General features: G+C 42.1%; 1 protein-coding gene across 1 annotated transcript in view; it reads left to right on the top strand.

Moving 5' to 3' along the window:
- Nucleotides 1–3,730: 3,730 nt before the first annotated feature.
- The window catches only part of LOC103362006 (phosphatidylinositol 4,5-bisphosphate 3-kinase catalytic subunit gamma isoform), a 15,737-nt gene continuing 4,063 nt past the window's right edge, over nt 3,731–15,404 (top strand). The window contains exons 1-9 of the mRNA XM_008288249.1: nt 3,731–4,084; nt 5,672–6,936; nt 7,067–7,676; nt 9,014–9,079; nt 11,643–11,868; nt 13,527–13,621; nt 14,344–14,487; nt 14,581–14,671; nt 14,974–15,113. Coding sequence (XP_008286471.1) covers nt 3,839–4,084; nt 5,672–6,936; nt 7,067–7,676; nt 9,014–9,079; nt 11,643–11,868; nt 13,527–13,621; nt 14,344–14,487; nt 14,581–14,671; nt 14,974–15,113 — 2,883 coding nt within the window. The 5' untranslated portion in view covers nt 3,731–3,838. The remainder of the gene's footprint in view (nt 4,085–5,671; nt 6,937–7,066; nt 7,677–9,013; nt 9,080–11,642; nt 11,869–13,526; nt 13,622–14,343; nt 14,488–14,580; nt 14,672–14,973; nt 15,114–15,404) is intronic.

The following is a 15,404-nucleotide window of genomic DNA, read 5'->3' as shown; positions in this document are numbered from 1 at the left end:
CCAAGGACTGAAAGACCTGCAGCGTACATGGTGTCCCAGGATGTTCTGGAGCAGCTGGAGGCGTCACCAGGACCGAAAAAAGCCCAAATCATCCAATAACATGGTCCTGACTGACTCCCTATTCAATCCCAGCTGCACAACCATCACACTGTCAGTCTGGATGTTCTTGTCGTTAAGGGACGTCCTGGTTTTGGATCATCCTCCATGTCATCCCGCCCCCATTATGGGACGTAGGTTGCTCTCCGTTCACATCCTGCAGCATGACAAGAGTTTTTTCTGGAGTTTTTCCCCCAAATTAGAGAATTTAATGTTAGTCATTTTGCTCAAGGTTCATTCTGTGACAGAATGGAGCTATAAATGTACCTGTGAGAGGAAAGGTAATGAGTCAGTAGAAGTGTTGCTTTTCTCAGAGATGCTTTATGATGGACTTCATCCCTGTGTGGCTGCTGAATCGTGTCAACTGAAACCAATGTTCTGTCAGCTTTGGAGGAATCTGGGATGTTTTTGGGTTTCCTCACATGAACTCCTTTCACATTTTCTCCAGTAATTCAGAATTCATTGTTCCATCGGTGATGTTGAGCCGTTCTGGCCCAGACGAAGTCAAAACCATGATACTGCCGCCACCGTGTTTCACAGGTGGGATGAGGTTCTGCTTTATTTTGTCCAAACATCTAATTTTACCCACAATGTTCTGTTTTATTTTTCCAAAAGTGTCCTGGCTGGTCCACGTAATCTTAACAAATTGCTGATGTGCAGCAGGATTCACACTTCTGTTGTTCAGTGTCTCCTGAAGGGCGGCATAAACCCCAAAGATACAACTCAGAGATCACGTTGACGACTTAAAGCTGACCACACTTGTTGCTAATGATGTGATGAAACCAACATATTCTCACATTTCTGCTTCATCTTCAGGATGCAGCAGCAGGATGACGAGCAGGCAGAGCATCCTGTCTCTGTCACATTATGGTGGTTCAACAGCAACCAGGAATGTAAAAATGTTTGCTTACAATGACATTCCCTCTTCTTAAACCCAAGTTCTTCTCGTGCACGACCAGCAACCTTACACCAGTTAAACTCTCCTACAGGTCATGTAATTAGACGGTGGCGGCATAAATGCGGAGTCTGGCCAAGTAAGTCTGGACACCAGCGTCTGTAATGTTAGTCCTCTGTCTGTCTTGACCCAGAACAAAGACTTTGAAGCTTTGAATTTGATTTTGCGGTTCCAGTGTTTCGTAGTGTACATTTCACTGTGTATTTTTTGGTGTTCACTGTTTTGTGTATTTTTATAGTTTCTATTGAAAGAAACTCCTCATGAATGTACTAAAATACATGTAAATAATAAACGTTTATTTCGTTTGTGGGTGTCCTGGAGCTAAATGCCCTGAACACTGCGTTTTATTACATTTTTCATTCTCTGACGGAGCGTGTAATCAGTCTTTTGTTTTGACCGGCTTTGTGTATGAACTGAGAACACTGTTTGGTTCTGAGGCGATTGATTGTTTGCTTGTTTGTTGCTAGAAGACTCATAAATTTTGGGACTGCAGGTTTTTTTTTTTTCTGTTTTCATCCTACGCTCACAAAAGCCCACAAAACGAAATGCATCACCTCAAATACATGCATCAGGAGTTTTCAGAAAGAAACTATTCACAACTCAGTGGATTCAACACTGACAATAAAAATAAAAGCATCAAGGTTCATCAGTACGACAAGACAAAACCTCATAAATCAAAGGAAACTCTTCGGCCAGACGTTGCTCAGATAAAATAAAATGGCTGAATATGAGAAATGCGGCGTTCAAAAGGTAGAAAAGCAATAAGATGTAAGTATGAGGCATCATTGAAATAAGTAAGACAGAATAAAGCCGTAAGAAGTAATGCTGGCGTGATACTGTGCTAATATCACACATGATAATATTATGATGATTACACATGATTAATATGATATTATACGTGAAGATGCATCTGAAAAACAAGATTAAAATGAAATATCGCAGTAATCACAGTTTGTGGTCTTGCACACGCTCATCCTCTGTTTCTCTTATTGTTTCCATCTGTTGTCGACCTTCAGCCGCCTGTGAACCGGCTTTTATTGGTTTCATCAATTCTGAGCCGTCGCTGTGTGTAACATATGGCACTTTTGCTTCAGTTGTGTTTAACTTCGGTCACCTGTGGTTACTAATATGCATCACAATCGCATTATCGTGCAAAATGCGTTTTCGTCAGAGAGAAAACAAGAAACTGAGATCCGTCAATTGCGTCTAACTTGGTGAAAATCGTTTCTGGTTTTGCTAAAAGAATGACAGATTGAATAAATCGGTTCAGATGATGGAGCTTAGTTTTTGAGCAAGTCAGAAAAACTCTGAACGTCCAGAAGTTTGACCTTGCAGACTGTCAGACGCCTTGTTCTTGGACTGAGCTCTGTTTGGATTCTTTTGGAGTCTCTCCAACTGTGGATTGTTGGAGTCCAAAGTCTTCAGAGATGGCTTGTTATCTTTCTTTAACCTGATGAACAAAAGACTCACATACTTTCACCACTCAATGATGTGTCATATTACATCATTTTAATCGATGAATAAGTGAACGAATACAATATTTGTTCAGCTTATTTCATTGAACTGGATTCTCTTCATCTACTTTTACAACTTCAGTAAAAATCTGATGCAGGAACAGAACCATGTCTGGAGGAGAGAAGGTGAGGCCTTTAACCCCAAGAACACCAAACCTACCATCAAGCATGGAGGTGGCAGCATCATGCTCTGGTTCTGTTCTGCTGCCAGTGGACCTGGAGCTTTACACAAAATCAATGGACCAATGAAGAAGGAGGATCACCTCCACGTTGTTCAGGAGAACCTGAAACCATCAGCAGGAGGTTGAATCTTGGACACAGTTGGATGTTCCAACCAGACAATGAGCCCAAACACACATCAAAGCGGTGAAGAAATGGTTAAATCAGGCTGGAATGAAAGTTTTAGACTGGTCTCCCTGAAGTCCTGACCTGAACCTGTCTGTAAGCGCTTTGTCTTGTATATCAGTATCAGACTGCCACTGATTTAACATGTGATGATCAAATGATTAAATTATCTTGCAGTTGCCTGTAGTGCTTAATAAAAATCTACATGTATGTTGTTTAAGCAGAACATCAGACTAATTTATTTTAAGTTGCAAAACAAAATTATGTTTCTGACGTGTTTCTCTTCCCGTCCTACCGTCTGTCTTGGACATCCCCGCTGGGACACTTTGGAGATTTTCCTCCAAACACAATAACTGCATCATAGTTTAATATGAAGCACATCCACATTCCATTCTGCAGAGACTTCTCACTACTGCAGGCCAAACAAGCCAGACAGGTTTGGTGAATTCCTGTAAGTGCACTGCCCCGTTCCCACCTGTTTAATTAAGAACTGAAATGCAGAAGTTTACATGTTCCTCTTTGTTCCGAGCTGACCTGCAGTTTTTAGCACTGTTGGCTGTGCAGCATTATCTAAAAAAAAAAAAGTTGCTGTGATTTATTAGCTAAGTGCAAAAAAGGGAACAAGGAAGTAAATTCAGTGTCGGTAAGTGCTCTGTTTGTCTCTGTGCTGGTATTTGACAGCTGATGCTATTAAAGAATGAGGAAGTCTCTGAGCAGTCACACAAAGGGAAGGTACAGCTCACACAGTCAGACAGGTACAGACCGACTCGGACCAGCTGCCGTAACTTTAGAATATTCTCTTGGATTTGCTTTGTTTTCACTACATTTGAACAGTTAAGCTGTCGAGGTGATGCGTGTGCCTTAACCTCAGCCTCAGACCTGAGAATCTTTTATTTTTTGTTCAGATTTTGCTCCCTTTAGGGTAGAAATGGACACTGCAGCGTTCTTCAATAAGCCGATCTATCCACAACCTGCAGACGGTCTGCTGGGACTGTCGAAGCAAAGCTGCTCTGAGAACAACCTCAAGTTTATCTGTGAGTTTAAACATGGACCCGGTTCCTCGCACACGTCTGCTGATGAGGATTCCGGCGTTGGTTCTGGTTGCGAGTCGGTTTCAGTCGTCCTCCCTGCACAGTGCAGCGTCTACCAGTTGCGGCTGCACATCTGTATGCAGGTATGCAAACTCCTACCGGACAGTGTTTCTGAAGTGTTCTAAAGATTTTTATGCGTTTATTATTTTTTTGTGCTTCCCAGCTAGCCGGTAGCATTCTCGCAACATTGGCTAACGTTACCTATAAGTTCCAATGTTGATTCCACATATTATAAGTTTACATCTACTGGTCAAAGAATGTTTTAAACAACGTTCTTATGGGGTTAAAAGTGAACTTTTTAGCTGCAACATCCAGATGATGTTTTGAGGAACTTGTGAGATAGCATTCCATGATAACAAAGGAGGAACATTCTCAAAGCAACATTTAAAAAATGTTTTCCAAATGCTATCAAGGCCTCAGAGGATTTTTTATAAGGCATTCTTGTAATTTGATATATTAACAAAGGCGTAACATTCTTCCTACAATGTTGTGACGACGTTTTGAGGATATTGTTGAGGAACATTTTAAATGACATTCTTCAACACTCTCTAGTGACATTCAATAAGTGTTTTCCAGATGTGAGTGGGCCCAGAGGTGAATATTTTGTTACTGTAATGTGATATATTAAAGGCAGAACATTTCGCCTTGTTGTTGAGGGAACACATTACAGGATGTTCTTTATAAAACATTTCCCACATGACCAGAAAGGAAGAGCTTTCTCAAATCAACATTCGGAAAGTGTTCTTAGGAAGATGTCAAGACATGACAACATATTTTTATGAGATGTTCCTGTAATGGGATAAATTACGAAGGTGGAACATTCTTCCTGCAACGTTCTGAGGATGTTTTAGGGAAGTCGTTGAGGGAACACATATACTATAGAACGTTCCTCTATAAAACATTCTAACAGTGTTCCTCGATACCAAAGGAGGAACATTTTCCAACAACATTAAATAAATGTTTTCCAAACGTTTTTGAGGCCTCAGACGACAGAATGTTTTTAATACAGAACGTTGTAATGTGATATATTAAAGGTAGAACATTTAGCCTCGTTGTTGAGGGACACATTATTGAACGTTCTTCAGAAAATATTTTCAACATGTTGTCGAGATCCAAGACGACTAAACGCTCTTCACAAGATGTTCCTATGCTGTGAAATATTAACAAAGGTGGAAATTTTTTTTTCCTGCAGTGTTCTGAGGACATTTTGGGGAAGTTGTCGAGGAAAAACATTATAGAACAAACTTCTGTCAAAACATTCTGTTCTGTGATAGCAAAGTAAAAACGTTCTCAAATCAACATTCAGCAAATGTTTTCCAGATGTTATCAAAGCCTCAGATGACAGAATGTTTTTTACATGAAACGTTTTATAACTTTCCTGTCATGTGATATGTTAAAGGGACACATTATAGAACGTTCTTCCAAAAAACATTTCCTCACTGACAACAAAAACCGATAGGGGCCAAATTTAAATCATTTTTTTAATATATTTTTATAAAGGCCCAGTCGTGCAGCTTTTTGATCAATCCACGTAGATGCTATTTTAATGATTGCTATCTACACTATAGCCATTAGCGTAGCATTAGGCTCCTGTTTAAACATATAGTCAAACTACAAACATCCACGTCTTTCTATTCCACATTGTGTTTCTATTGACTCTATCCCTTCAGGCACAGTTGCAAAGCTGCCATCCAGACCCATTTGCCATACTGGACCCAGAGAAATACACTCTGCTATACGCCCGGGGGGACGACTGGTACGAGGCCTACGACGACTGTCAGGTTATCAGGACCTTAGACATTCCTTGGTCGTATGACGACTTGCAGTGTCTGTCGGCACACATACTGGTCAAAGCTCTGGTCGCCGTTGATTCCGAGGTGAAGAAGAAGCAGCAGCAGTGTCTGACTTATCTGATTGGACACGACCTGGAGAAAGAAGCGTCCGACAGACTCGGCGAACTCACATTCACCCGCAGGAAACTGGCATCTCCCAGAAGACAAGAGCTGAAGGATCGGGATGACAAGTTGTACGCTACAGAACCTTGGATAACATCTGCCCCCATACCGGCCAACCTACAGGACTGGCTGAGCAGACATTTTCCTGTCAGCCTCCATTACATGAACAAGCTCAGCTTCAGCATACAGGTGGACTTGAGTACAACGCCGAGTGTTCTTATTACATTTTTCAGAAGGGTCATGTCAGACCAGCGGATTGAGTATGATGCTTCTGAAAGTGTGGTGTTGAAAGTTTCTGGGAGAGAGGAGTTTCTATCCGGAGACTACGCCCTCAGTGATTTCCTCTGGGTTCGACAGTGCTTGACAACCAATCAGGACCTCCACCTCTCCGTGGTTCCTGTGTCGCAGCTCGCCGAAGAGGCCGTCAAGTTCGTGGACTGGCCTCTGGTTGATGGTTTCAGCGGCCAGTTCAGTTCCCACGACGATCTCCGTCTGGAGGGGAAGGATTTGGACGACATCTTCATGATATCCTTGTGGGACTGCAACAGAAAGCTCAGAGTCAAATTGCTCGGCTTTGATATCCCAAAGCTTCCAAGCAAATGCCCCCAGTCGGTTTACGTGGAAGCATCCATACTTTACGGAAACAAGGTTCTCTCTTCGGTGTCGTCCCCTCCCAAGCCCTTTGCAGATGAAGTGTTGTGGAACGAGTGGCTGGACTTTGACGTTCTCCTCAGGGACCTGCCTCGTGGAGCCAAGCTGGGTCTCACTATTAATGCAAGCGGTACTGACGGTTCCCCAATAACCAAAGACCCAAGAGCTTCAGTCATCAGAGATCCAAAGCCTTCTATCAACAGAGACTCGAAGGCTTCGACCACAAGAGAGTCAAAGTCACCATCATCCACAATCCCTAAGGCACCAGACCTGCAGAAGGGGAAAGGGAAGGTGCTCTACTTTGTCAATCTTCTCCTCATAGATCACAGGTGAGTTTTTTTTTTTTAATTTTTTATATCAACTACAAATTTGTCTTTGTAGGAATCAATAACCTTCCCTGTAGATCCTCAGCCAGTTGACCTCATCAGTTTAAATTGTGGATTACCTACTTCATTGCAGATCCGTCCTGAGCCAGGGCTCCTACAGTCTTCACATGTGGTCCTACCCCGACGTGGAGGATGAAGCCGTCACCTACCAGGCAGACAAGCTGTCCTCCGCTACTAATCCAGACATAACCGAGTCAATGGCTATTAGCTTCCTTCTGGACCGCTACAGCTTCCCGGTGGTCCTCCCGAACACCTTCAGTCCCTCTGAGGACTCTGACAGCCCCTCATCTGACCATTCCCCAACCACATCTGCTGCCTCCTCACTGCCGTCCACCTTAAGCAGCGCAGATTCTTCCTCTTTGACGGTGACTGACACTGCAATCCCCAGATCCCCATCTCCAGCCATGAACAGACCTTGCCTGAGAAGGTTCCGGCAGGAGAGCATCCACTATGCCTCCAGCCTGCCCCAATACCTGCGAAACATTGATTGGATGAACCGCAAAGTGGTTGAGGACGTCCACTGGCTGCTGGGGAACTGGGATCCCGAGGAACTGGATGTAACTCTGGCCCTGGAGCTGCTGAGCATGGACTTTGCAGACGAGAAAGTCAGAAGACTGGCGGTCCAGAGACTGGAGAGCCTGTCCAATGACGACGTACTCAAGTATCTGCTGCAGCTGGTGCAGGTATGTGTTTTTAAATGGACAAAGCGAAAAACAATGCGATCAATTCTGACATATTTTAATATATAATAGGTTAACAAATGGGTCTTTCCACCACAACTCACCAAATGCCCCTCGCCTGACCTGGGTTTCTAACCGCCTTTCATTTGTTCACCTTGACACCCCAACAAGTTTCTTTATCAAAGTTTGTTCCTTTCCACAATCTGACTGCTGTCTCTGGTCTTTTCTGACGAGTTGGCCCTGTAACATAATGTGCAGCAGATAAAAATGAGTCCTGCAGGATGTGAGGTCACTGAGGTAACTTCAGGTTTAACTCTGGGTTACTATGACAGTGAATTCATTCCAGGTCGCTATTGAAAATGAGAACCAGTTCTCAATTCACTTACCTGGTAAAATAAAGGTAAAATAAAGATAAAAATGAATTCTTATCGTTTTACCTCACCAGGATACCTTTAAGACCGAACACCTAACCTGCTCTGGAAGTTCTAGATAACAGATCAATACGTATTAAAACTCCACCTGGTGTCCAACCAGTTATCTTAGACAACAGCATCAGCATTCATAGAAGATCCACAGGATGTAGTCCCTGTGCTGTTTACCCTTGTAAGATCTGCTGGAAGTCTACTTATCGTAGAGCACCACCAAGCAGCTGAAAGAATGAAGCTGTCTTATTCTACATACCAGACATCTAAGCAACACATTTATTTAGTGCAGGGGTGTCCAATCCTGGTCCTCGAGGGCCACAGTCCTGCATGTTTTAGATGTTTCCTTCTTCCAACACACCTGATTCAAATGATCAGCTCATCATCAAGCTCTGCAGAAGCCTGATAACGATCCTGATCATTTGTGGCCCTCGAGGACCAGGATTGGACACCCCTGATCCAGTGGAATCTATAAGTATAGTTGGATCCACTCGTATCCTCATAATATGACTGTAAACCTGTGAACGTTTACACAATCTGTCGTTTTTTTTGCAGCTTTCCTTCCCTTTGGCTGCTGCAGCTGTGTTGCTTTCAGTCTCTATTATGTGTTTAAAATCTTAGTTTTTCTGGTTTTCATCTGTTGCCCTCCTTTACATCCAGGTTCAGAAACCCTGGCTGACTTACTGACTTGGTAACCGGCCTCGTGAGAAGGTTTATTTGTTCATTGTAGTGAAGCCAGATAACAAGAAGATGCTTCAGACCTACGAGCTTTACGTAGTTCCAGGTTCATGTTCTGCATATTCAGTAAACTTTGAACAAATTTAAGCATTTCATACGAATTTTTTTGTAAAGTTTGGATTCACTAAGAGACTATTAATGAGTGTAACCGTTTTTATTTCACCTTTTCTGCTCTTACAGACCCTTAAAGTGGAACCTTACCACGACAGTTTCCTCGCTCGGTACCTCATCCAGAGAGCTCTGCGGGTGAGTCGAGCAGCATCATTTGTTCATATTCATTCACAATAAACTGCAGTACAAGCATAAGGAATATCAGTCACTTTCCTCCCTTTTTAAAGAATATTTCTAATAAGTTGTGTGCTAAAGGTTTTCGGTCGGGGCTGGTCTTTAGCTAATTTAAATAAATTTCATACATGAAGCTTGCAAATATAAAATAAGTCCTTGATATGCATGTTTCAGTAGCTCACAGCTCAATATATACATAAAAAAAGATAATTTATATAGTTTCAGTGTCAGTTTTACAATGTAGACATGTGCAAATCAGTTACAGTGACTGCAAATGTGAAAAGCTGTCAGGCAAAACCAGGAATAGATTAGATTTACTTAGATTAGATTGAACCTATCATTGCACGGAGCACGAAGACGACAAAATGCAATTTAGCATCTAATTAGACGTGCAGAAGATGATTTATGATTTATGAGTGCTGTGAACACGTTAGTATCTGATCATGTTTAGGTCTTCTTTAACAATGACAGACAAGAACATTTACTTTAAAACACAAACATTAACAAAGATACTGAAACGTATTCATTTGAAGTTTCATTTATTTCTCTTCAAGCCGTTATGAGCAGAACTCTGCTGATGAACGCCTGTAGGTCGTCACAGAAGCTCAAATCATCTGGTTCCTTCTGCTCAAGCATCTCTGATTTAGATGAAACTTTTCTTATCATAAACTCTAGATGCTGAAAATGGTTTCTGTGAAATTGTAGTTTGATGCATCAAATACTCTCAGAGATAGAAAGTTGTTTAAAAATCGCCCGTCGACCCACTTTCAGCAGGTTTTATCTCACATTGAAATTTGAGGCTGTTTGAACGACAACATCTCAGAAACTATAAAAGATAAAAGCCTGACATTTTCACTGTTATTTCTCATCATTGATTCAGAATCTGTAATATCGGACAAGTAGATGAAAAATTCTCTGATTGAGTTGAAATAAGAGGTCAAACTGAAGCCGTCACAGCAAAGTTCCATCACTGAGCTCAACAATGCAGAAATCAATACGCAGCTGCAGGTCACAATAAACAATTAAAAATTAAATTAAATGTGAAATACTTGGTCACACAAATGAAAAGACAGTTATTTTTGTTGAACTTTCATAACTGACTGAGCAGGTCTGACAACAACAAAAACTAAAATATTGGTAGACGTCTGATTTGAGTAGAACAGAGATATAACTGACAAAATGTACATGCTTCTTTAAATATGGGCACATTTTACATTTTTAGATCCCACTTTGTTCACTGGACAGGCAGATTGAACTGCTGCCTTTTATACCTAATGAATTAATTTGCTGATTGGACGAGATGCTTGAAGGTAAACGTGTCAAGACATGAACGATTCTCGCTAGAAAAATGAAAACAGATCTGTGTGTTTGGTTTTATGTTACTGATGTCGTCACATTGACTAAATACGGTGATAATTAGCAAAGAAATTGCACAAAACTTCATGACAAGTCTCCTTTAAATCAACCTTTATTCCTAAAAAGTGGAGTCCAAAATAAATAATACCATGCCGATGTTTTTGTTTCTGTCATAGAGCTTGTAATTTCTGCTCAGTTAGTTCTAAAAGGTTAACAAAAAAAAGCTTTATTTTCATTTTTGTGACCAATTATTTCATATTAAAGTCTTCCATATGTTTACTGTTGTGTTGTTGTGACCTGCAGCTACATGTGGTTCAGAAAATATCACGAGTTGACGTCTGGTTTCTGTCTATGGCTGGATGCAAAGATGCAAACACCGAGTTAGGAAGTGAAAACCAGATTTCTTAGTGCAACAGCAGGGAATCCAGGGACACCGGGGAGCTTGTGAAGGTAGCCGAGGGGGTGAGGGAAATCCTGGGAAGTTTCACTGGGAGCCGTGAGGACAGAGGCTGGTTCTGTAGGCAGAGCTGAGCGGGTAGACCGACGATGGTTCAACAAAATACAAAGCTCTCTAGCGCCTGTTGCCACGCTGAGGCGATTAATCCACTCGCACTGGAGCGGCGCATGTGGAGGCAGGCTTTATCCAGCGTTGATCATCGACCGGTGTGGAGGAGGCTGAGTAAACATCCTGCCCAGCCTGCACATCAACAACTGCATCCACAACCAAACACCAAAAAGACCCAATCAGCACCAAACACTCACATCACCACATTTTTTTCCTTCATATTTCAACTCAGCCATATTCAGAGATTATTTGCTCTATGTGTCCGATTCTGCAGATTCTGAGTTAATGACATGATGAGAAATAACCGTGAAAACTTCAGGTTTTTATCTTTAAGAGTTCCTCAGATATTGTCATTTCAATGTGAGAAAATAAAAAAAGGCAATTTTTAAAAGCGATTTATCTTGAAAAGCCTTCGATATATCAAACATAAATTTTACAACTCCATATTTTATGCTATGAAAATATCAGATGACCTTCATGTAGGATGCCAGCCGTTGATTGGACCGTGTTGTTCTTCTGGTTTGGTTGATGAAAAGTCCCTGTACAGGTTCTTGCAGCCTGCTGATGCTGAACCTGGACTGAACCTCTCGTGTCTCACTGCAGAGCAAGAGGATCGGCCACTTCTTCTTCTGGTACGTCCGCAGCGAGGTGGCCGGCTGTCCGTACTTCCGGCAGCGCATGGCGGTGATCCTGGAGGCCTACCTGCTGGGCTGCGGCCAGGCCATGCTGGACAGCTTCGGCCAGCAGGTCCAGGCTGTGGAGGCCCTGCAGGAGGTGGCTCTGGTCATCAAGAGCCTCTATCCAGACAAGACGGACCTCGCGCCTACCGGTGGGGCTCAGCTAAGAACATCCAATTACTGAAAAATCACCAGCAGGTTTTTATCCTGCACATTGAAGTTTAAGAGTGTTTGAGCAACAGCATCTCAGGAAATGTTAAAGATAAAAGCAGCCCCACCAAACACCATCTGACTTCTGCATTACACGGTTTTTGACAGCTTCAATTATTCCACTCATAATCAGAGACTATTTTCATCTACTTGTCCAATATTGCAGATCAGTATAATCAAACCAAAAACACAGAATCGTTTATGTCTTGACATGTTTACCTTCAAGCATCTCGTCCAATCAGCAAATTAATTCAATAGGTCTGAAAGGTAACAATCTGCCTGTCCAGTGAACAAAGTGGGATCTGAAAATGTAAAATGTGCCCATATTTAAAGAAGCATATATATTTTGTCAGTTATATCTCTGTTCCACTTGAATCAGACGTCTACCAATATCTTAGTTTTTGTTGTTGTCAAACCTGCTCAGTCAGTTATGAAAGTTCAACAAAAACAACTTTAACTTTGCTTCAGTTTGACCTCTTATTTCAACTCAGTCATAATTAGAGAATTTTTCATCTACTTGTCCGATATTACAGATTCTGAATCAATGATGAGAAATAACAGTGGAAATGTCAGGTTTTTATCTCTCATAGTTTCTGAGATGTTGTCGTTCAAACAGCCTCAAATTTCAATGTGAGGAAAAACCTGCTGAAAGTGGGCCGACGGGCGATTTTTAAAAAACTTTCTATCTCTGAGAGTATTTGATGCATCGAACTACAATTTCACAGAAACCATTTTCAACATCTAGAGTTTATGATAAGAAAAGTTTCATCTATATCAGAGATGCTTGAGCAGAAGGAACCAGATGATTTGGATCAGATGTAGATTGATGACGTCCAGTTGATCTATTGTTCACGACTTCAGGAGAACAAAGAAAAGCTCCACTCAGGCTCACTTTCAGCAACCTTCTACTGAATAAAATGGTTCTCTTTGGAGTGTCCATCCATCATCTATACACCACTTGGGCCTCACTAGGGTCATGGGGGGCTGGAGTCTATCCCAGCTGACTCAGGGTGAAGGCAGGTTCACCTGGACAGGTAACCAGTCTATCACAGGGCTACACTTAGAGACAGACAACCAAGCACACTCACATTCACACCTACAGACAATTTAGAATCACCAATTAACCTCAGCATGGTTTAGGACTGTGGGAGGAAGCCGGAGAACCTGGAGAGAACCCACGCTGCACGGGGAGAACATGCAAACTCCACGCAGAAAGATCCCAGGTGTCCTCACCGGGACGTGAACCGGCGACCTTCTAGCTGCAACAGTGCTAACCACCTTTCAGCCTCTTTGGAGGGTCTGAAAGTGTATTTTTCACGTGACGCCAGAGCAGAGCAGCGAGATCACACAGGGATTATTAATGACACGACAGCAGGGGTTCATCAGCAGAGTTCTGCTCATAACGACATAAATGGAAAACTTTTAATATGAAAAGAGATGTTCAAGAATAACAACGGTCAGTCATTAGTTGTGTTCTGGTAGAAAAACATCTTATATAAGCTAACTGGGTTTCCTCCACATCTGGATCATTTTGTTTAAAAAAGCATCACCGTGCATTTTACTAAATTGTCTAACTGCGTCCTTGTCGTTCTTATTTCAGCTCCTCTCCGGCTTCAGGAGCTGCTCAGAACCAGCAAGCTGCCCGACCAGTTCCTGCTGCCCTTCGACCCTCGAATCAAAGCTGGAAGGATCCTGGTGAGCTTTCCTCTTGTTCTGTTTGAGAGCGTTTAGGCTGGTTGGGTGACAGTAAAGTGAATAAAAAATGTTTGTCCTGTTACTTTGTTGTTTAAATTAACTTTGCATGTTGAGTTTTTCATGTGTGGTTAAAGCTCCATGTTTTACCAACATAGAGCAACAATATGTATTAAAAGTAAGATTTGGGGGATTTTGTTTGAACTCTTAACACAGCATCGATGTTTTTTACGTGACGTGTTTGCGATCTACACAGCCTGCAGTGCAACTTCAACATTTTTGCTTGCTTTGTTTCTGGAACCCTATCAAAATAAAAGCCTCAATTATTTTCCACATGAGGAAAAGTGTCGCTTCACGAGTCACTTTAAGCGAGTTACCGTTTTCTTTTTGCAACAAAGCAGCAGATGGTAGAAATCAGTTTCCCTCTTTAGACAAATGCAAAAACAAAATAGCTAATAACAAAAAAAGATGGTACCGTGCAGTTCTTGAACTCATGTGACCAGAAAGTGAAGAAACCTTGAGGCTCATCTGGATTCGTGGCTCTCATGAGGTCACTGTGTTCATTCTTCTTTCTCCAGCTTCTTCATTCTTGTTGTTCAAAAACTCAAACTCTGCCTCATCCTGGTCTGAAATAACCAAAAGACTTTTGCACATGTTTAACCTCGTCACTGATTTCAAGCCCTTTGCAAACAACTCTGTTACATAAGCAAATCTCTCCGATCCAGCTGGACAAATGCAAAGTGATGGCGTCCAAGAAGAAGCCTCTGTGGCTGGAGTTCTCTCCGATGCCGTCGCCGACTCCAGCGACGCCGGTGGGAATCATCTTCAAAGAGGGGGACGACCTCCGACAGGACATGCTGGTCATTCAGGTCCACTTTCACCGCCTTCAATCAGGATGTCGGTGTTTTGTAGCGGTGATTGTACTTTGCATAAACCGTCACCCCTGCTTCTTTCCCGTTTAGACGCTGGTGGTGATGGACTCCATCTGGCAGGAGAAGTCTCTGGATCTGAACCTTATTCCGTACGGCTGCATCTCCACCGGACACAACATTGGTATCAGCATCATGGACTCATTGTGTTTCTTAAAATCAGTAGAATTTACCCAACAAAACTCAAATCAGCCTGAAAGAGGCTTTTTAAGGGGTCAGCATTCCTGTAAAGTAACTTGATTAGTTGCTGATCATGTAGAGTTTTTCTCTCAGAACCCCTTTTGTCCCAATCTAGGATTTGCAAATGACTTAATAAAAGAGGAACTCGGTGACTGAATGCTCTCTGGATGGATCATGTCTAGCGTCAACGCTGCCATGTCCAAAGTGTTTTTACAGAAGTGAAAGGAGACCTTTCTTTGATTCCAGGTATGATTGAGATCGTGAGGAACGCGGCGACCATCGCTGCCGTTCAGCGGAGCCACGGAGGAACGACGGCAGCCTTCAGGAACGACGCGCTGTTCGAGTGGCTCAAGTCCAAGTGTCCGCTCCAGGAAATAGTGAGTAACGTTAAATAAGGCAAAAGCATGACTCATCAGTTTGGTTCACTTTGAATTTGATTTGCAAATGAAACATGTTGATTCATAGCAATCTGTGCAGCTGCAGTGTTGCAATTCAAATACTAATTTCTTCATTCGCTTCTATAATTAAACTAATTTCTTGCTGTATCTTGAAAGACTTGCTTCACCTTTAGTTGAACTATATGCACATTTCTGCAACTGCAAACACTCCCTCATGTATTGATTTCAGCATAATTCCTCATAAATTCAATCATCTAATAGCTTCTGATGTATTGTTGT

Source organism: Stegastes partitus, unplaced genomic scaffold (genome assembly GCF_000690725.1).
Source record: "Stegastes partitus isolate 25-593 unplaced genomic scaffold, Stegastes_partitus-1.0.2 Scaffold549, whole genome shotgun sequence".
NCBI lineage: Eukaryota > Metazoa > Chordata > Actinopteri > Pomacentridae > Stegastes > Stegastes partitus.
The sequence above is the reverse complement of the archived record's forward strand: the minus strand, read 5'-3'. Positions and strand labels throughout refer to the sequence as shown.